At 43.0% G+C, this 22,928-nt stretch overlaps 1 protein-coding gene across 3 annotated transcripts in view; it reads right to left on the bottom strand.

Annotated features, from left to right (window-relative positions):
- The window catches only part of LOC126458470 (regulatory-associated protein of mTOR), a 336,732-nt gene that overhangs the window by 173,251 nt on the left and 140,553 nt on the right, over positions 1 to 22,928 (bottom strand). For all 3 annotated transcript variants that reach the window (XM_050095547.1, XM_050095548.1, XM_050095549.1), the window contains exons 10-11: positions 8,607 to 8,801; positions 8,293 to 8,367 (exon numbers count right to left, since the gene is read on the bottom strand). In XM_050095547.1, the coding sequence (XP_049951504.1) occupies positions 8,293 to 8,367; positions 8,607 to 8,801 (270 nt within the window). The remainder of the gene's footprint in view (positions 1 to 8,292; positions 8,368 to 8,606; positions 8,802 to 22,928) is intronic.

Below are 22,928 nucleotides of genomic sequence, written 5' to 3'. Positions count from 1 at the left end.
TTTTGGTTTTTATTCTCATGACTTCCTTGGACTGGAATTCAATAGGTTCAAAAAAAGACTTTTTTCAAAAATCTCTGAATTCTACCACACACCCACTGTCCAATGATCCTGCAGCCCGTGCTATGATTCCTTTTCCCAAATTCCAACATGTCTATTTCAGCGATGGCTCCTGGTCCTTCTAACTGTTGGGAACTGTTAATCACCCACTGGATACACCGATCACAAGAAGAACAGTAATTCGTCATACACTTAGAGCAGCCGAAATTTGTGATAAGTCTCTCCATCTTTGGATAACATGAAGAGACACACTGTAAGCCATCAGCCAGTCACAACTGTAAGATATCACAATTTTGTTCACAATTTCTTTGTCATTTATTATTTTAATTGTAAAAAGTAAAAAATGAAACCGTGTTTAAATTTGGCGTTGGATACATTCAGTTTTCTTGTAAAGAAAAATCGTCTGTCTAGGAAGATGATGTAATTGTGATTAAACAAAACTTCTGTTAATTGTGATTTTTGATTATGATGATAATTATGAGTAGCAGAAATAAACATTTTCTGGGAAGTGTGTAAAGATTAAACTATACTGACTGAAAAGTTTATAAGAAAAACAAATACCTTGTCTTATCAGAAGCTTAAGGAAAGTTTAACTAAATTACACGTTCATATAATTACAGAAAGGGAAACAATTTAAGAGAATATATTTCTCTATCAGAATATGAATGGATCTGACTCGTACAAGAACTACAAGTTTTCAAAATATTAAAAGTTTGTTTAATTCAAAGATGGCAAAGTCTTAAAGCTTAAGAATTTAAGCATTAAATAATCAGTTTGATAGACCTTTAGAGAGAAAAAATTTAACTCTGCTGATGCTCACCAATACAAATAAACAATATTCTGAAGCTGTTATCTTACATCATCCAAATGCAAAACCATATGGATAATAACTACTCCACACACACACACACACACACACACACACACACACACACAATCTAAGTGCAACAAACAGAACTGATTTCTTTGAGGACGTCCATATTAAAACTGGTAACAATGTCCATGAGGCAGTTCTAGCAACAATGATTACAAACAACAAAGGTCAGCTAAAACAAGTAGGAACACTGTGTGTTCAGTAATCTAGGTAAGGAAAAGTCTCGCCATATCACAAAGAGAAACTCAAAACATTTACCACTAAGCAGGTGCCTACAAAGGAACTGTGGTTTCATGTTTATGAGATTAGCTGGCCAACACTCGACAGATATGAACCTAGCAGATCAATTCATGATGGGAAGCGACTACTGCAAAATGGATGCACAGGTTGGTTATAATTAAACTTCCACTACTTCAGAGGCCCTCACGAAAAATGAGTTATCATAGGACAATGAAACTTTGTGGAAACATTTTTAAGGACATGTGGAAGAGAAATCATTGTTGCTAGAACTGCCTCATGGACATTGTTACCAGTTTTAATATGGACGTCCTCAAAGAAATCAGTTCTGTTTGTTGCACTTAGATTGTGTGTGTGTGTGTGTGTGTGTGTGTGTGTGTGTGTGTGTGTGTGTGTGTGTGTGTGTGTGTGTGGAGTAGTTATTATCCATATGGTTTTGCATTTGGATGATGTAAGATAACAGCTTCAGAATATTGTTTATTTGTATTGGTGAGCATCAGCAGAGTTAAATTTTTTCTCTCTAAAGGTCTATCAAACTGATTATTTAATGCTTAAATTCTTAAGCTTTAAGAATTTGCCATCTTTGAATTAAACAAACTTTTAATATTTTGAAAACTTGTAGTTCTTGTACGAGTCACATCCATTCATAATCTGATAGAGAAATATATTCTCTTAAATTGTTTCCCTTTTTATAATTATATGAACATGTAATTTAATTAAACTTTCCTTAAGCTTCTGATAAGACAAGGTAATTGTTTTTCTTATAAACTTTTCAGTCAGAGAATCAGAGGCTCAGACGGTTTTGCGACCGTGTTGGCTGCAGATTCCTTGACTTGCGCCATAGGGTGGTGGGGTTTCGGGTTCCGCTGAATAGCTCAGGAGTTCACTACACTCAGCTGGCGGCTAAACGGGTAGCGGAGGCTGTGTGGCGTGGACTGGGCGGTTTTTTAGGTTAGAAGGCCTCGGGAAAGTACGGGGTGGGCTGCAATCTCAAAGGGTGCATGGCAAATACAGGACGTGCTTGGATCAAGGAACAGTCGGAATTGTAGTTGTAAATTGTTGCAGTTGTGCTGGGAAAGTCCCTGAGCTTCAAGTGCTAATAGAAAGCACAGAAGCTGAAATCGTTATAGGTACAGAAAGCTGGCTAAAGCCAGTCTGCAGAAATTTTTACGAAGTCTCAGACGGTGTTCAGGAAAGATAAATTAGGCAGAATTGGTGGTGGAGTGTTTGTCTCTGTCAGTAGTGGTTTATCTTGTAGTGAAGAAGTAGATACTCCGTGCGAATTGGTATGGGTGGAGGTTATACTTAACAGTCGAATTAAGTTAATAATTGGCTCCTTCTACCAACCCCCAGACTCCGATGATATAGTTGCTGAACAGTTCAGAGAAAATTTGAGTCTCGTAACAAATAAATACCCCACTCGTACGGTTACAGTTGGTGGGGACTTCAATCTTCCCTCGATATGTTGGCGAAAATACTTGTTCAAAACCGGTGGTAGGCAGAAAACATCTTCCGAGATTGTCCTAAATGCTTTCTCTGAAAATTATTTCCAGCAGTTAGTCCACGAACCCACGCGAATTGTAAATGGTTGCGAAAACACTCTTGACCTCTTAGCCACAAACAATCCAGAGCTGATAGAGAGCATCATGACTGATACAGGGATTAGTGATCACAAGGTCGTTGGAGCTAGGCTCAATACCGTTTCTTCCAAATCCACCAGAAACAAACGCAAAATAATTTTAGTTAAAAATGCGGATAAAGTGTCACTAGAAGCCTTCCTAAGAGACAATCTCCATTCCTTCCGAACTGACTATGCAAATGTAGACGAGATGTGGCTCAAATTCAAAGATATAGTAGCAACAGCAATTGAGAGATTCATACCTCATAAATTGGTAAGAGATGGAACTGATCCCCCGTGGTACACAAAACAGGTCCGAACGCTGTTGCAGAGGCAACGGAAAAAGCATGCGAAGTTCAGAAGAACGCGAAATCCCGAAGATTGGCTAAAATTTACAGACGTGCGAAATTTGGCACGGACTTCAATGCGAGATGCCTTTAATAGGATCCACAACGAAACATTGTCTCGAAATTTGGTAGAAAATCTGAAGAAATTCTGGTCATATGTAAAGTACACAAGCGGCAAGACGCAGCCAATACCTTCGCTGTGCAATGCCGATGGTACTGTTACCGACAACTGTGCCGCTAAAGCGGAGTTATTGAACGCAGTTTTCCGAAATTCCTTCACCAGGAAAGACGAATGGAATATTCCAGAATTTGAAACATGAACAGCTGCTAGCAGGAGTTTTTTAGAAGTAGATACCTTAGGGGTTGCGAAGCAACTCAAATTGCTTGATACGGGCAAGTCTTCAGGTCCAGATTGTATACCGATTAGGTTTCTTTCAGATTACGCTGATACAATAGCTCCCTACTTAGCAATCATACACAACCGCTCGCTCACCGATAGATCTGCACCTACAGATTGGAAAATTGCGCAGGTCGCACCAGTGTTTAAGAAGGGTAGTAGGAGTAATCCATCGAACTACAGACCTATATCATTGACGTCGGTTTGCAATAGGGTTTTGGAGCATATACTGTATTCAAACATTATGAATCACCTCGAAGGGAACGATCTATTGATACGTAATCAGCATGGTTTCAGAAAACATCGTTCTTGTGCAACGCAGCTAGCTCTTTATTCGCACAAAGTAATGGCCGCTATCGACAGGGGATCTCAAGTTGATTCCGTATTTCTAGATTTCCGGAAAGCTTTTGACACCATTCCTCACAAGCGACTTCTAATCAAGCTGCGGGCCTATGGGGTATCGTCTCAGTTGTGCGACTGGATTCGTGATTTCCTGTCAGGAAGGTCGCAGTTCGTAGTAATAGACGGCAAATCATCGAGTAAAACTGAAGTGATATCAAGTGTTCCCCAGGGAAGCGTCCTGGGACCTCTGCTGTTCCTGATCTATGTAAATGACCTGGGTGACAATCTGAGCAGTTCTCTTAGGTTGTTCGCAGATGATGCTGTAATTACTGTCTAGTAAGGTCATCCGAAGACCAGTATCAGTTGCAAAGTGATTTAGAAAAGATTGCTGTATGGTGTGGCAGGTGGCAGTTGATGCTAAATAACGAAAAGTGTGAGGTGATCCACATGAGTTCCAAAAGAAATCCGTTGGAATTCAATTACTCGATAAATACTACAATTCTCAAGGCTGTCAATTCAACTAAGTACCTGGGTGTTAAAATTACGAACAACTTCAGTTGGAAAGACCACATAGATAATATTGTGGGGAAGGCGAGCCAAAGGTTGCGTTTCATTGGCAGGACACTTAGAAGATGCAACAAGTCCACTAAAGAGACAGCTTACACTACATTCGTTCGTCCTCTGTTAGAATATTGCTGCGCGGTGTGGGGTCCTTACCAGGTGGGATTGACGGAGGACATCGAAAGGGTGCAAAAAAGGGCAGCTCATTTTGTATTATCGCGTAGTACGGGAGAGAGTGTGGCAGATATGATACGCGAATTGGGATGGAAGTCATTACAGCAAAGAGGGCGGCGAGATCTATTTACGAAATTTCAGTCACCAACTTTCTCTTCCGAATGCGAAAATATTTTGTTGAGCCCAACCTGCATAGGGATGAATGATCATCGAAATAAAATAAGAGAAATCAGAGCTCGAACAGAAAGGTTTAGGTGTTCGTTTTTCCCGTGCACTGTTAGGGAGTGGAATGGTAGAGAGATAGTATGATTGTGGTTCGATGAACCCTCTGCCAAGCACTTAAATGTGAATTGCAGAGTAGTCATGTAGATGTAGAAATAATGAGTAAACCATAGAAAAATACACATTTTAATGAGCACATGAGAGAGTAATATTTGTTAATTGCTTACCATGTTTATGTTCCAGGATACAAATGTTGCTCAATGTGATGACTATCTACATTTGCGACAGCCCTTTAACTACACTAGAGATTGTTTGGTGCACTTCTTCAATGGTGGACCACAGAATGTTCAGCTGTCATGACACATGTGGACTGCTCACGTGGTGCGCTGTCAGCCATGGCAACAGTAACTTCTTCAACAATCTGTGGTGCAATTGGCTATCGGCCTCTCCCAGGAGCAAATTCCCAAACTGCCAGTTAATTCAAATTTCTGAACCACCTTATATTCCTTTAATGTGTTGATACTCACCACAAGCAGCAGCACTATTGCTGTTGTTTTGATAAAATAGTTTTACAAGTAAAGTCCTGCTCACCTCTTCCTGATTCATGTCTGCAACTGTCAAGTACACTGATGCTTGTTTTCCAACCCTATGTCATCGTACCAGACTGGCACCTAACAGCAAGTCATAACATTACACACCATTAACAATGCAAATCCTACAGTGCACAGTCTGAATATCATTCCTATAAAGTTTTGTATCCACATGCTAAATAGTTTTCCATTTACACCGGCTTAAGTAGCAAAAGTTTAATTATAAACATCCTGAAAAACAAAGTATAGGCCTATAGATAGTGAGATGCTGAATGAAACACATTTGACGGTTTAGATAGCAGTGTGTGAGTTTTTAATTACTACCGTAGCAGAATCTTGTTGAAAGCTCTCTCACAAAGCCCAAAGAAATTCTGGCCATATGAAAAGGTTATCAGAGGTGTGATTGTCAATGTCCAAACACTCATGGATACAACATGAACTGAAATTGAGGGTAACAAAGTGAGAGGGAAATACTAAGCTTTGTTTTCCAATATTTCTTTAGAAAGAAAGAATGAAAATCCCTAGCTTAATTCTCACAATTATTAGTGATGTAGATATTAGTATCAGTTGCATCGAGACACAACTGAAATTTCTAAAATTAAATAAGGGTTCAGGTCTGATGGTTTCCCTGTCAGATTCTATATGTAATTGATTGCCAATTCACCCCCATGTTAAACATAATATTCTTTAGATCCTTCAAACAAAAAACTGTCACCACCAGCTGGAAGAAAGTACAGGTCACGCAAGAAAGATAGCAGAAGATCCTCAGAACAACTGTCCTACCTCATTGGTAACCACATGTTGCAGAATCCTTGAAAATATTCCGAGTTCAGCTTAAGGAGCTACTCCAAACAAAATGACCTTGTCCACGTCAAGCAGCACGGATTTTTGAAACACTGGTGATGCAAAAACCTAATTTGCAACTTTTTCACATGAAATATTGAAAGCCGCGTATAAAAGCAATCAGGCAGATGCAGTATTTCTTGACTTCCAACAAGTGTGATTCACACCAATACCATCTGGGTATCAAATGGAATTTGTGAGCGCATTAACGACTTCTTGGAAGGGAGGACACAGCATGACAGCTTGGATGGAAGGCATAGAAAGAAGTACAAGCAATTATAGATGTTGCCACAGGAAGTTTATTAGGAAGCTCGCTGTTCATGTCTTAAATTAGTGACCTGGTAGACAATATCACTAATAAGACATTCTGCAAACAGTTATCTATAATGAGATACTATCTGAATAAAGCAGCACAAATATCCAGAAACATCTTGATATGGGCTCTAAAACTGTGCTGTACAACACTCAGCAACTTGCTTTAGATGTTCAGAAAGGAAAAATGTGTCATTCACAAAATGCAGAAACTAAGTATCCTATGACTACAACACCAATGAGTCCTAACTGGGATCAGTCAACTGATGCAAATGTTTGGGTGTAACAATTTTTGGGGTTATGATATGAAATGATACCAAAGGTTCAATCACAGATAAAACAGTTCACATACTTTAATATATCAACAAAAACAATCAATTTTACCCTTCCCTTCAATCCTTGTGCCAGGACAAGGAGTAACTGGCTCCAGAAGCTCGCAAATTTCAATATATTTATGTGTGTTTTCTCTTGTCACCACTTGGTCAGTAGATTTTTTTGTCAATCGTAAGTTCACCTACTTTAGTTCATTTGTGGGTTACAGGGTAAATATAATTAGTCTTTAAAGGGGACTGCTCACAAAACACTCATGATTGGCACCCATATCAAATATGAAAAATGAAGGATATTGAACATATACAAAGGAGGCAGTATAAATGGTCAGAGGCTGATTTGACACATGAGAGAGTGCAGGAAAAGACAGAATGCTGGCATTCCAGGCCGAACTCCCAGAGATAGTGATCATGTGTGCTTGTCTGCATGTGTGTATGAATGGTGCGTGTTTCTGTTTTGCTGATGAAGGCTATAACTGAAAGCTTTGGCTGTCTTTTAATTGTGCCCGTCTGCAATTTAATTTATCCTTGCCTACATTGTTGATATTTCTACGTGGAGCTTCCACTGTTTGATACAAGAGAATGCCATAAGAATGTTGGAAACCCTTAATGGGCAGTTACTGTAAGATATATGTTAACTATACAGCAAAAATCACTTTTCAGGAGCCAGTATCAAGTAAGAAATCTAGAAATATTCTAAAGTTCCCTCGGTATTGTTCCCAAAGGCACCACAAAGACAGTATCAGATTAAACCCAGCATGCACAGAGGCATTACCACAAAGACAAGTCACACTAAATGCAGTATGCATGGAGGAATTTAACCAGTCATTCTTTCTGTGAACAATATGTGGAAGGAAGTGAAAGAGACTGTAATATGTAGTGCAATGGAGAATCCATATGATCAGCACAGTTCAGCGCAGCACAGCACAGCTGTGAATGGAGTACGAATGCAGATGGACACACACACACACACACACACACACACACACACACACATCACAGAGTGTTTAGCAGGCTCTTTCAGTAACAACAGTTTACTCACCACAAGAGAATTGCTCCCATTTTTCTATTAATCTATCTCATAATGACAAATACTTTGACATACCATTTGCACTGAAGAGAGAACTGAACAAATTTGACTGTAATTTACTTTACATGGAAGCTACTAGTACTTCTGTGTTAAGTTATGGCATTTTTACTTTTTTGGGTTTTGGTGTGACTGCATGTTGCATATGTTTCTAGGGTATTAACAGTAAGGTATGTGAATACAATATGTGAGGAATGAAACATTCACAATGCAAAATCTTTACTACTATTTTTATGTTTTGTTTTATTAGAGTAATATGCAAGAGTTTTATTTTATGGCTTTATCTGAGGTGACATACTTACAGGGATAGATGTGTCCTGCAGAACAGAAAGGAAATACTTGTGACCATTGTCTCGTACCAGATCAGCTTGGCATGACTGAAACAACAATAAGTTAACAGAGACTTATTATGAATGAAATATTCTTTGATAGCAAAATAATGGAACAGATGACTCATACTGAAGAAGTAATGTTGTGTATCAATTTTGTTTTGTCTTGTTCTAAATATGATTCAAGAGTGGATCACCACTGTATTGTATCCTCTGTTATATAGCTGACAACATATTTACCAGGTGACAGACTGAAATAATACGTTTATGAAAAATACCCAACTTACGCCGTCAACAGCTAGTATTTTTGCCCATATGAACACCAAAAGTGGACGTAACTCTCGTGCTGAACTCTGAAGAAGTTTCAGTACATAAGGAAAAATTCCAACAGACAGAGCTAAGTTAACAGCCCATGGTCCAAGATCTAGAAAACGACCCAGAAGTTCCAATGCACGCAATCGATGAACTTGGCTTAACAGCACCTGTAACATATAACTGTAAATTACATTTAGAAATACATCCAACATGCAATACATGTACACACTCAAATCTTCAATATAAATACATAAAAGTACAAAAAAAACTATATCTAATCTTTGAAATGTGAATATTCCTTGATTAGGGAAGAAATAAGGGTAGGTTGGAAACAGCTGGGAAGGAGGGACACATCGCTCAATCCCCAGCTGAGATGGGTCCACTTGTGACCTTGATGGAAGACAAAAGATGCAAGGGATGGCATCAAAGAGAGCAGGAGATAAAAGATAGTACATTGGTAAGCATTATCCCAGCTTCAGAGATGCTAGGAGGACAGAGTTCTAAGTGAAGATGGACCCAGATTATACACACATGGAACACTTACAACATTCATACTCAAGTATCCAAAAAGTTTACCAGAGTCTATATAAAATTACAATGAACAAATAAGTATAAAGTACATAAAGGGATATTTATCAATATATTAAAGTAGACAAATAAAATGTATTGTGAAAAGGAAAGTTGCTAATCACCACAGAGCAGAGTTGTTGAGTAGCAGATAGGCACAACAAAAATACTGTCACAAATACAGCTCTCGGCTAGTAAGGCATTTGTCAAAATTAGACAACAAACACACAAATACACTCTCATGTAAACACAACTCACACACTTGACGGGAGTCTCAAGCAACTAAGGCCACACTGCGAGCAGCAGCACCAGTGCATGATGGGACTGATGACTGGGTGGCGGTAAGTTGCAGCTGGTGTGGGGAGGGGGAGGGATAGTAGGGTAGGTGTGGCGGACAGTGATGTGCTGTTGGGCAGCGCATAAGGATAAAAGAAGACAGGGCAGCTATGTGCCATCTGGAGGTTAGACGGAGAACAGTGGAGAGGTGGGGAGGTGGGGGGAGTTTGGAAAAGGAGAGGAGTAAAAAGACTGGGTGCGATGGTGGAATGAGGGCTGTGTAGTGATGGAATGGGAACAGAGAAGGGGCTACATGGGAGAAGACAATGACTAATCAAGGTTGAGGCCAGGAGGGTTACGGGAATGTAGGAAATATTGCAGGGAAAGTTCCCACCTACACAACTCAGAAAAGATGGTGCTGGTGGGAAGTATCCCTGTGGCACAGGCTGTGAAGCAGTCACTGAAATGAAGGATGTCATATTTGGCAGCGTGCTCAGCAACAGGGTGGTCCACTTGTTTCTTGGCCACAGTTTGTCGGTGACCATTCATGCGGACAAACGGCTTGTTAATTGTCATGTCGACAAAGAATGCAGCACAGTGGTTGCAGCTTAGCTGCTTAGCTTGTAGATCACATGACTGGTTTCACAAATAGCCTGCCTTTGATGGGATAGGTGATGTTTGTGGCCGGACTGGTGGGAGGATGAACATGTCAGGTCTTGCATCTAGGTCTATTACGGGGGTATGAGCCACGAGGCAAGGAACTGGGAGCAGAGGATGTTTAGGGATGGATGAGTATATTGTGTAGGTTTGGTGGACAATGGAATACCACTGTGGGAGGGGAGGGAAGGATAGTGGGCAGGACATTTCTCATTTCAGGGCATGGCAAGAGGTAGTCGAAACCTTGGCGGAGAATGTAATTCAGTTGCTCCAGTCCTGGATGGTACTGAGTTATGACAGGAATGCTCCTCTGTGGCTGGATGGTGGGACTTTGTGTGGTGGTGGGAGACTGGAAAAATAAGACACGGGAGATTTGTTTTCATACAAAGTTGAGAGGATAATTACGGTCTGTGAAGGCTTCAGTGAGAACCTCTGTATATTTTGAGAGGGATCGCTTATCATTGCAGGTGTGACAACCATGGGTGGCTAGGCTGTATGAAAGGGACTTATTGGTACGGGATAGGTGGCAGCTGTCAAAGTGGAGGTATTGCAGGTGGTTAGCAGGTTTGATATGGATGGAGGTACTGTTATAGCCACCTTTAAGGTGGAGGTCTGTAGTAACCACAACCAACTGCGGGAACGCCATGGGCTGCGGATCGGAGCCGCCAGGCGGGGAAGCCACCGGCAGTGTAGCACGCACCACCGGGTAAACACAAGGACGAGTCGGACGACAGACCAACGACAACCAACGACAACCGACCACGACAGACTATGACCGACACACCAAGGAAGAGATAAACAACGGAGGTTTGTAGAAACCACAACACCAAACACCAACAGTAAATCCACTCGGAACCAGAGCCAGGCAAAAGTCAACAACGAGCCACGACAAGAACGCAGTACTGCCGAGATAGAAACTCAATCCAGAGCGAGTACCAGACTGGCTGGACTAGGACAGAGCGGGTCCCTATATACGAAACCGGAGAGAGCGGCTATTGGCCGCTGTCTGCACGTGGCGTAGCGGTGGTGCCCTCGCTGCGCGAGAGCCGCTGCGTGGAATAGCCGCCGCAGACGCGGAGCCGTCTATGGGCTGACCACGTCCATTTGTTCTGGCGCGTGTTCGACTTCCGCGGCATGAGGTACTAGAAGGTCAACCTCTAGGAAGGTGGCTTGTTGGGTTGAGTAGGACCAGGTGAAGTAAATGGGAGAGAAGTTATTAAGATTCTGGAGGAATGTGGATAGGATGTCCTCACCCTTGATCCAAATCACAAAGGTGTCATCAATGAATCTGAATCAGGTGAGGGGTTTAGGACTCTGGGTGTTTAGGAAGGATTCCTATAGTTGGCCCATGAAGAGGTTGGCATAGGATGGTGCCATGCAGGTATCCACAGCCGTGCCACGCAGGTGCCCATCATCGTACCATGGATTTGTTTGTAGGTAATACCTTCAGAGGAGAAGTAATTGTAGGTGAGGATATAATTGCTCATGGTGACTAGGAATGAGATTGTTGGTTTGGAATCTGTCAGGAGTTGGGAAAGACAGTGTTCAACAGCGATAACGCCATGGGCATTAGGGATGTTTGTGTAAAGGGAGGTGGCATCAATAGTGACAAGCAGGGCACCATGTGGTAAAGGAACAGTCGTTGTCCTCTTCCGTCCAGCTCCTCCTCTATTCCCATACCAGCACTACATAGCCCTCATTCCTCCATCACACCAAGTCTTTTTACTCCTCTCCTTTTCTGCTACACCTCCCCACCTCTCTGATGCCCTCCCTCAAACCTCCTGACTGCGCGTAGCTGCCCTTCCCTCTTCTCATCTTGTCCCTGCGCACTCCCCAACCATATGTCACTGTCTGACACCCCTACCCTACTATCCCTCCCCTTCCCCACCCCAGGCTCCTCCTTACCACCATCCAGTCGCCACTCCCATCATGCACTGGTGCCGCTGCTCGCAGTGTGGTCTCAGTTGCTTGTAACTGCAGGCATGTGTGAGAGAGCTGCATTTGCGTGAGTGTGTATGTGTGTGTTTGTGATCTAATTCTGAAGAAGGCCTCATTGGCCAAAAGTTACATTTGTGACAGTCTTTTTGTTGTGCCTCTCTGCAACTCAGCATCTCCACTATATGGTGGGTAGCAACTTTCCTTTTCATAATATTGTTACATTCCATCCTAGATTTGCCACTGTTTAAATAAAATGTACAGTGCACAATGCGTGCTCATGTACAAATTTCTGCATCAAAATACAATCATAGCCTTTACACAAAATTCTACTCAATGAAAGAAGAATTGGATGGATAACAGCACTAAAAGTTTGGAAACACTTGACTTGCTGACTGATGACTTATACCAGTACACAAGTAAGAGACAACCACTTTCATACCTAATGAAATGATCTTAAATTTTAAAACTCATGCTGATCTCACTAATCAACACTTAGACATGACTTTTGGTGAGGTCATTCAGCACAGTCACATACATTGGTTGGTTGGTTGGTTGGGTTAAGGGACTAAACAGCAAGATCATCAGTCCCTCAGTAGCTCATCTGGATGTTCTGATGATCAAAGTATGTAGGAGTGGTAAGACAGAGGCATTGAAGGCAATACTGCTCCAAGAGCTCAGAAGGAATTTAGGAAGAAAGGAAGAAGTGTAGAGATCAGACCGGTACCTAGATCAGAGCAGATGAGGGGTTACTCAGAGGTCATCCACTGGCAAGAAAAACCTCACCCTGCATCTGACCCCCAGGCTGATGATGAGCGAAAACAGTTACATAGAAAAGAATGTCTTCTAGCTGGCAGATTCAGAGCAGTAAAAGTGAGAAGGCTAAAAATGTGATGAACAACAGTTCAACTATTAGTAATAAAAATAAGAGGGGACAAATTGGTCAGGCAGCAGGTGGGTAACCCTGGGGCTCTGCCTATGATGGGAGCCATCTCACCCACAGCCATCCCACCTGAGTGTTACATCTAAAATAGAAAACCCCTCCGCTGACCCAATGGTAGTGTAGGCAAAGAATTCGGAAGTCCATGGTCAACGTAGAAGGCCAGAAGAAAGGGCCATTCCATCAGGATACGAGCTACTGTCTGTAAGGCTTCACAACTATAATGTGGGGGTGGCTCATTATGCATATGTTAGTCTGGTACAACCAATGCAGAGGCGACATAGGACAGTGGACTCCTTCCTCAAATTGTACACGGACACTGACATGTTTGTATGGGTGCACGAAAGCAAGGTCTTTAACACCCACATGGAAACAGAATGAGATGTGTGTCTGTGAAGTACACAAAACGGTAAGATAAAACAGCAGGTAAAACATAGTGCTGTTGGAAAACCTATGTGCGTACCCGCACAGGGCCACAGAACAAAGTATTGCATCAGCAATAAAACATTAACAACACAGGAAGATAGTGATATAAGGAGCTTAAACAATATCGCAAATGGACGTGGCTGGCTGACCACAAGAATAAAAAAAGGAGAAGAAAGTCACTCTGCAAAACACTAAAACATCCAGACTAAAAGTTTAGACCAGAGTCCAGACACATCAAAAAACTTTAAAACCTTAGTCACACTCAACTCACCATCAGCTGAAATAGAGGGCAGATCCCCACCACTATTTTCTTCTGCCAATGTATCACAATATAAAAAATGGTGGACAGAGATGCCACAAGCTTCACAGAATGGGGGATCCTCTCACTGTAGTAACAAGCTACCTGTGAGAGGACAGTGCCCAATTCGAAGAGGCAAGAAGGTCGCTTCATCTCGCCTGAGCAACTGGCAAGCTGTTGACTTCACCAACCACAGCTTATTGGCCATCACCGCCAGCCATTCCTCATCCCACAACTGCATGTACTTCCTGTGTAGAGCAGAAACGAAGACTGCAAGGGAATAGGATATTGTGTCACATCCTGTCCGCTGCACACCTCCTTGACAGCCAAATTAGGCTGTTCATTTCCCCATATCCCTACATGACCTGGCACCCAGCAGAATGACACCTGCTTACCCTGCCGTTGGAGCAATTACAATTGGCCATATACCAGCTGGACCAACTCCTCAGCTGGGTACAGGTTCTGTAACAACTGTAAAGCACTAAAGAAATCAGAGGAAATGAGAAACCACAAATATGACACATCTGCTCCGGCGCCTTCAGGACCGTGTGGAGCTCTGCTGAGAAAATGGTATACTTATCAGGAAGGTGAATCCTGGTGACATGGTCGAGGAACATGACAGAGCAGCCAAGGGAATTCCCTTGCTTCAAGTCATAAGTGTACACTATTGTGAAACCATGATGCACATCTAAAATGTTTAAAAACAGAGATTGGAATGTAAAATTTGATGTACAATCTTTCTTAAAATTTGTCAAGTCTAAAATAAGTCTGGGCCTCCGGAGAAGCCCAGGTGGGAATCTGCTCCCACCGCGATGTAAAACATGAAGACCAGACACACCCATCCCTAGAAGGCAATCCTGTGCAGGAATCCCAAAGGGCATCGTTGCTTGTTGCCAGTTACGAAAAAGCCTTTCCAGTGAAGGCCGAGCAATGGTACAGTAGGTGGGTGTGTATGGTGCGGACACTGTTTTATACGTCTGGCGCACCGCAAGTAGCCATTGCCTGATGTGAAGTGGCAGTCCACCAGCCTCTCCACAGAGGCTGGGTATGGGACTAGTTCTGAATGCCCGAGCGGCCAACCGAAACCCTTCAAGGTGTACCACGTCCAACATCTTTAAATAAGACAGTCTCGCAGAACCATACACTGTGCACCCATAATTAAGCCAAGACCGGACAAGTGCCCTGTAAAACCAGAGCAGATCAGTCCTGTCTGCTCCCCATGAAATGTGGCTAAGACATTTTAAAATACTTAAAGCCTTCAGTGGCCGTTTTTTCAGATCCTTAGGACCACACAAGCTTAGAGTCAAATATGAGGCCCAGAAACCTCACTGTGACTTTAAAAATAAGAACAGTGTCTCTCATCCTCAACTTAGGAAAGTTTAAAATGGAACGAGAACAGTTAAAAAGAACATACACCAACTTCTCGGTGGAAACCTTAAAACCACTGTTCCCATTCATCCAAACGTCCAAGAGTTAGTTGCAACTGACGTGTTGTCATTGCGAGGCCTGAAGAAGAGCAAAACGCAGAGAAGTCACCCACAAACAGAGAACACTGGAGAGGACTTTTCACTATGAATGTAATGCTATTAATAGCTATGGCAAAGACAGTCACACTTATAATACTACCTTGAGGAACACCATTCTCCTGCTCAAAGAGTTCAGACAGGACATCACTGACTCTGTATCTAAAACATCGTGGCAAGAGGAAGAACTGAACAAAAATTGGAAGAAAACCACAAAAACCCCATTTGTGAAGCTGGTCCAGGATAATATGCCTCCAAGTAGTATTGTAGGCCTTCTCAATATCAAAAAAATATACCTAGAAGGTGATGCCAGTATAGGAAAGCCTGTTGTATAGCTGCCTCCAAGACGGCAAGGTGGAGCAATACCTCCTGAACCCACAGTGAAAGTGACTAAGGAGTTGCCTGGATTCCAAGATCCAGACAAGGCAGCAGTTGGCCATCTGCTCCAAGGTCTTCCCCATGCAGCTAGTGTGAGCAGCACTACGGTAACTACTTGGGCATGTACCGTCTTCCCAGGTTTTAAAAGAGGAATGAAAATTGCCTTACGTCACTAGTGACCTGATGCAAAAATGGCATTGAAAAGTGTGAGGAGGATATCTTTGTTTCACCTTGTGACATGCCGCAACATACTGTAATCAATCCTGTCATGACCAGGGGATGTGTCATGAGCTGCAGACAATGAAAAATCCAACTCCCACATGGAAAATGGTCAGTTGTAATCTTCATCAGAGGTGGACCAGAAGTCCAAACTACACCTCTAAGCAACTGCTCTATGATGCTGGAAACATGGATTCTGAATGGCTGTTGCAGTAACTGTGGCAAAATACGCCATTATAGTGTAGAAAATGTCTCCCCCAGAAATTCTTATGGTAGTCTCCCACATAACAGAACTTTTGGTGGAATTATTAATGGTGTTCAGGAACTGTTGCTATGAACTCTTCTTCCTCTCTCAAATAACACTTTGCCCTCACCACCTAAAAGGCTGCAAGATTCTCTGCATTTGGCTGACACTTGAATCTACGCAGAGCTGCATGCTTGGGTCCTGATTGTAGAGTGACATTTGGCACTCCACCAAGAGATAGGTTGCCTTTTATGTTGCCCCTTGGACTGTGGAATGGATGCTGCAGCAGCATGGTAGATCAATTTGGTAATACGATCCACTCATGCCTCAACATTCGCACAATGTCGAACTGGGCCAACTGACTATAATGTGTCCAGTCGGCTCTACTGAGCACCCATCGAGGCAGTTTCCTTTCGATTTACACCCCATCTGGCAGGTGACTCCAGATGAGGAAGTGATCACTTCTGTGCAAGTCACTGACCACTTCCCTTTGATCAGTGTGAGCAAGAGGTGGAGAGCAAAGCAAGAGATCAATGGCAGAAAAAGATCCAGTTGCTCTGTCCCGTATTTAGCAAGTATGCGCATGGAGACACAAGAAGCCTCCAATTGCTCTACCCTGAGGCAGGTAGTTGCAGAGTCTCAAAGCACATTAAGCGCATTTAAATTGCCACAGATGATGAAGGGGTGGGGGAGCTGTGTAATAAGGTCAGTTAGGACCTCTTCATCAAGTGCATCATGTGTGGGCATGTAAAGGAAACATATTGTCAATGGATGATGCACGTGCACTGATACAGTAACTGCTTGTAAAGCCGTCATAAGTGAGAGAGGTGAGGAACGGTAGTCGGTACTGGCAAAAATACCTACACCTCATCTAGCTCTCTCTCCACTCAGGTCGTCCTTTTTGTGGAGTACATAGCCTCGTAGCTCATGGTTGTACGATTCATGGAAACGAGTCTCTTGCAGACACAGTCACAGTGGTCTACCCTAAGATAAAAGATGGAGTTTCTCCACATGCGTCCTGAATCTCTGCAAGTTCCACAGTAGGATGGTAGCCATTTCATTGATGTGGTTTTCATTTACCCCTATCTTTGCACCACAGAGGTGCATGGGAGAGTGGAGGCATCTAACTCCGTGACGTCCTCCTCATCAGTCAGACGTGAAAGAATTGCATTTGATGGCACTCAGGACAGCTTTTGCCCTATACGCCGTGAACCTTTCCCTGCACCTCGTCCCTTTGAAGATGAAGGGGAAAGGGTGCATTGAGAGGAACTCTGCTTGTTGTGTGCCTTCTTGACACTCACTACAAAACTGTTGCTGGTCTTTTCTGTTATGGCTTCTTCAATTGCTTTATCCTTACTCATTTTGCCTTGGCATGTACACATGCAAGTACAGGTGCTGGCGGTGGATGGTTGTTCACTGGAAGCTGTCTGGGTCGAGGTGTCGACCTTAGGAAGAGGTTTCTGTGCCATGGAAGCATAAGAAGTGGTAAAGACAGGGGGTTTCATCACCTTATATTCCTTTTTGGCTACAGCATAGAGGATCCGTTTGGTGACTTTCAGTTCCTGAATTTTTCATTCCTCTGCAAAAACAGGGCAGTCTCAGCTCCAGACTGAGTGGCTTCCAGAAGAGTTAACATAGACTGATGGTGATGCACAGTCAACCCCAGCTTCATGGGCTGTTTTTCCACATATCCCACAGGTTGCTTCACCCTCGCAACTCAGCATTGTGTGACCAAAATGCTGGTATTGTAGCACCGCAAAGTGCTAGGTACATAAGGCCTACCCTAAGTCGGAGCAAACCTGCCATGACATGGTCAGGCAACGTTGGAAAATTAAAGGTAACCATTTCTCCATTATTCCTACGCATCCTTTGCTCTACGTCCGCTATCCCCTGTAATGCTCATTCCTGTTTAAGTTCAGCTATGTCAATATCCACAGCGTCACAGCATGTAACCACACCCTTGCTAGAGTTACTGAAGCATGCCCAGAGCTAACAGTAACAGGAGACTGCCAGCGCTTACTAGTTCCCAGCTCAGAACCCCGCAGTCGCCAAGCCTGTTATCCGGCAGATGAATGCTGAGCCCCCGAGGCCTCCTTTCAGGAGAAAGAGAAGCAGGAGCACCGTGCAGCAGTAGTGTGGAGTTCGTTAAAAGGGATAATAGCCAAACAGACGTTATTCCATCTCTTAGTGAGTTGAGGTGTTAGTTGCACCCACAAATCCACATTTGGGACAGGCAAACAAAATGAATGGGGTGGGGGGAGTAATTGCTTCCCTAGCGCAACAGTTCTCAGCCACCATGTCGCAACACACTGGTGTGTCACAAATACATGTCAGGCATGTCATGAGAATTTTATGTTCCTGCTTAAGAGTGATAAGTTTGTTTTACTGTATGTCTTATGTTTATGTTTATATGCTTCTATTCAAGAGTCTTATGTAATAAATTTGTAAAATTTGTCTCTCGCAGTCATTTCATAATTTAAAAGAATTATTGTGTGTAATTTATGTGTGTGCTTTCTTTTGCATCTATAAAAAAATCACATGTAGTTCTGCCGTTAAAGTTTGAAATGCACATTCATATGCACTAAACGAAAAGAGTTTGAGAAATGTGGCCCTAGCCAAAAGGTCTGCCAGTTCATTCCTGGGATACCCACATGACTTGGGACACACAGAAAGACAACCAAGCAGTCAGTACGACTAAGTTCAGCAAGATAGTCATGAATAGCAGAGACCACAGTGTGATAAGAGTAACATTGGTGAATGGCCAGAAGACTGCTCAATGAGTCACTACATATTAAAATGTAGTCATGGGAGGCCCATTTCATAAAATTAAAGGTCTTGTTAGTGGCTATCACCTCCACTGTAAAAGCACCACATGTTCCCAGTAATGAATGGTATTCCTGACTGGCCTGAGATGTAAAAGTGTATCCAGTCTTATCCATGATTTTAGAGGATCAGTGTAAAAGATGGTAGCATACTGAAACTCGTGAAGAACTGAACATAGCAAACATCAAAAGGTAATGGGTGGCAACTGAGACTTTAGGGCCTTGAACAGCTTGGTGATACTTCATGGCTTGGGCATGAACCAAAAAGGGGAGGGGGGGTGGTGAGAAAACACGTAGAGCACATTCCAGGGAGGTGAGGCAGAGATCCTAGCAGAGGGCTCCAAGGCACACTTCAACTGGTAATCCCACCCGAGGGCACGTATCAGGAGGTCAGTGTCCCTCATATGCAAAAAGAATGAGACACACAGAATGAGCAGTGAATTGTTGAATGGCAGTAGCATAGGAGACCAAGGGTTGGTACCGACTGAATGATCCTCACTTCAGCAAGATGACGTTCTGTTTGGAGTTTACAGGCACTCAACAGCACAGTTATCAGCACCTTTACAAGTATTAAAAGAAAGTAATGTGGATAAAATGGTTAAAATTTTATCACACAGTGAGGAGTAAACTTACAAAATGACACACATTCTGCCACCTCACTTGCTTTGAACCACAAAATCACTCATCTCACAATGCCCTAAGACAATGGAGAAAGGGTGAAAGGTGATATACCTGGGGTGAAAACATAAGTAAAATGACAGAGGAGCTAAAATAATGGAACAGGGAAATGTGACTGGCTGACCACATACAAAAAAATTAGTGAGCCATTCTCCCTGTTGACATATTGAAAACATCTCTCTAAAATTTTAGGAAACTAACTGGACACCTCACAAATCCTTAAAACTCTCACCACATTTATTTGACCATCACTTAAAACAGAGGGCAGATCTGTTAGTAAATCTACTGCTGTCTTCTGGTCTGAAAATTAAATGCAGTCTAATAAAATGTAACACACAGCGATCTGTACACCACAAGCACCACATGCTGGAGCATCCTCTCCCTGGAGCAAGAAGCCACTCATCCTAGTGCTATGGCCTATGTGAAGATGAGTAAGGAGGAACTCATTCCTCCTGCATGGCTGGAATGAGGTACGCCACACACCACATTGTGGACTTCACAAGATGCAGCTTATTTTCTGTCTCTTCTAGCCACTCTTCCTCCCCTCGGCGTGTAACTCTGTACCATATCAGTGAGGCAATAGCATGGAGGGGTGTGGCACACTGAAGTAACTGAAGATCACAACAGACCTCCTTGGCTGCTACAACTGCCCTTTCATTCCCTATAATACCCATATACCTGGACACCCAGCAGAAAGACACCTTCTTCAGTCATTGTTGTCTGAGGAGAGCATCCTGAATACTCTGGACTACTTTATCTGCTGAATACAAGTGTTGTAGAGAGTGAAGGGAACTCAGGGAATCTGAACAGACATGGAATTTATCAACCATAATGCATCTCATCTGTTCCAGTACCCAGAAGATCGTGTATAGTTCCACATCAAATGTGATAAACTTGTAATGCAGACAGCTCTTGACAACAATATCAGGGAGAACAAAAGGGCAACCAATGGAATCCTTCTGTTTAGACCCATCCATGGATACAGCTACATAGTGTGGTAAAAACTAAATTAACTCCTCCCGAACAGGCCATGAACTGCTCATTTAAAATGTCAGATAATATAATCTATTAAAAGCATAAATGGGAGTGCAATCTATCCTATATTGCACTAAATCTAAAAGCACTGTGGGGCTCTGCAGTAACCAGGTTAGCAGTTGGTTAAAACCATGGATTTGAGTTTGTATGTGCCCCATACCAAGGGGCTCCAGCACACACTTCGCACAGATCCCAAATGGCCTCATTGCTCATGGACAGTTAAAAATGAGGCATTTCATAGCTGAATGAGCAATGGTATGGTATGTTGGGAAAGCAGAAACAGCGAGGAACCTACACACCTGATGCAATGACAGTTCAGTAGCCTCAGTACAGAGACTGAGCATGGAGCTGGTCCTGTAAGCACTTGTAGCCAGCCTGATCCTTTCATGGTGTAGAGCCTAAATGATCTTCAGGTGAGAAAACCTCATTGATCCTTACACTGTGGACCATAAACCAGCTGTGATTGTGTGAAGGCCCTATAAAACTGGAGCAGATGCACCCTGTCAACCCCCCAGGGGACCTGAGCCTAAGGCATTTCAAGATGGTCAGTGATTTCTGGGCCCTGGCCTTGAGGTGGGGTAACGGCAACAGCTGGGAGTCAAAGATTAGGCCCAGAAACCTCAGAGTGTCTTTAAAACAGAGAATAGTGTCCCGCATATGTAATTCAGGTGAGTTAAAATATGTCAAGGACAATTAAAGTGAATACGGACACATATTTCTCTGCAGAAAATGTAAAACAGTCTTTCAAGCCCCCTCCTACAACCTCTTCAATAAGTTTCAACTGAAGAGTCGCTGTTGCAATACTGGAGAAGGAACAGAAAATTGCAAAATTTTCCACAAATAAGGAGCATTCTACAGGGCTCCTTACCATAGAAGTGATACTGTTTGTGGGTGTGGCAAAGAGGGTAACACTTCAAACACTGTACTGAGGAACACCTTTCTCCTGCTCAAAATGATCCGACAGCACATCAACTCGGGACCAAAAAAAAAAAGCATTACGTAGGAAAGACCATATGAAGATATGGAGGTAGCCACGCTGAAGCTGCCTGAGAATACTGTGTCTCCAAAACAGTGATGTTTACGTAGGAAAGCCTGCTGGATAGTCACCTATAGCAGGGTCAAGTTGTTGACAGGGGATCTAAATCTCTAAGGAGTTGCCAGGTCTCAAACATCCAGACTATATGACATTTAACCATTCAGACTAGGTCTTTCCCATGCAGCTCATTAAAGTGACACTATGGTAACTACTGGGACATGATCGGTCCTCACCTGGTTTGTGGAGTGGTATCAAAATTGCCTCTCTTCATGAGTTGGAAAATGGCCTATCTGCCACATCAAATTAAAACATTCAAGGATGGTGTCCTTTGACACTGCTGGCAAATGTCTAAGCATGTCGTATGGGATTTTTCATGACCGGGTGCTGTATCACAAGCCTCATACAGTGCAGAATCCATCTCCCACACGGAGAAAGGGCAGTTGCAAGACTCAGAATTGTTGGATATGAAGTCCAACTGGCTTGTCTCTATAGTCACAAGGTAGCGGCGGAATGCTGGGTCCTGATTGGTAGTGGCAGTAGTCATTGCAAAATGCACTGCCTTCATCCGGGCGATGTTTCTGAGTGTTGCTTGGAGACATACTCGTTTCATCACTCCTGCTACTGGTGAACAACACTGTTTACCATAAATCCTCTTGATGGCTCCCCATACTTTTGTAGAACAAGTGGAATGGTTGATAGAATCCAGGGACACTTGCCATGACTTTTTCTTGCTCTCCTTGACGATGCGTCAAGCCCTGGTCCTTGCCACTCCAAAGGCTGCAACATTTTCTGCCGTTGGGTAACACTTAAAGAGTCACAAGCCTGAACTGAATTACTGAACGGAACTCATCAGTCCACCAAAGGGCGGGTTGTCTCTGAAGATGACTAGATGACTTTGGGATGGAGGCATCAGCAGCCTGGTGAATCATTTCTGTGTTGTAATTCTCCCACTCCTAGATGCTTTCACGGCATTCAAACACAGCCAGCTGGCTAAACAGTATCCAATCATCTCTGCTGATCATCCATCATAGTTGCGTCCTCTCAAGAGGAGCTCCATCCAGCATTTGTATCCAGAGTGGGAAGTAGTAACTGAAATGAAACTCGTCAGTGACTTCCCACTGAACAGAGTCTGCGCGGGCTGGAGAGCAGAAAAAGTGGTTGATGGCTGAAGATGACCAATAGCAGCACAGAAATAAGTGGGTGTGCCTATGATGAAGTTGCACAGCTCATGAGATGAGGCTCTCCAAAACCCGACCTCGA

The sequence above is a fragment of the Schistocerca serialis genome, chromosome 2 (genome assembly GCF_023864345.2).
Source record: "Schistocerca serialis cubense isolate TAMUIC-IGC-003099 chromosome 2, iqSchSeri2.2, whole genome shotgun sequence".
Classification (NCBI taxonomy): domain Eukaryota; kingdom Metazoa; phylum Arthropoda; class Insecta; order Orthoptera; family Acrididae; genus Schistocerca; species Schistocerca serialis.
Note: the sequence above shows the minus strand (reverse complement) of the source record. Positions and strands in the feature narration are given on the sequence as shown.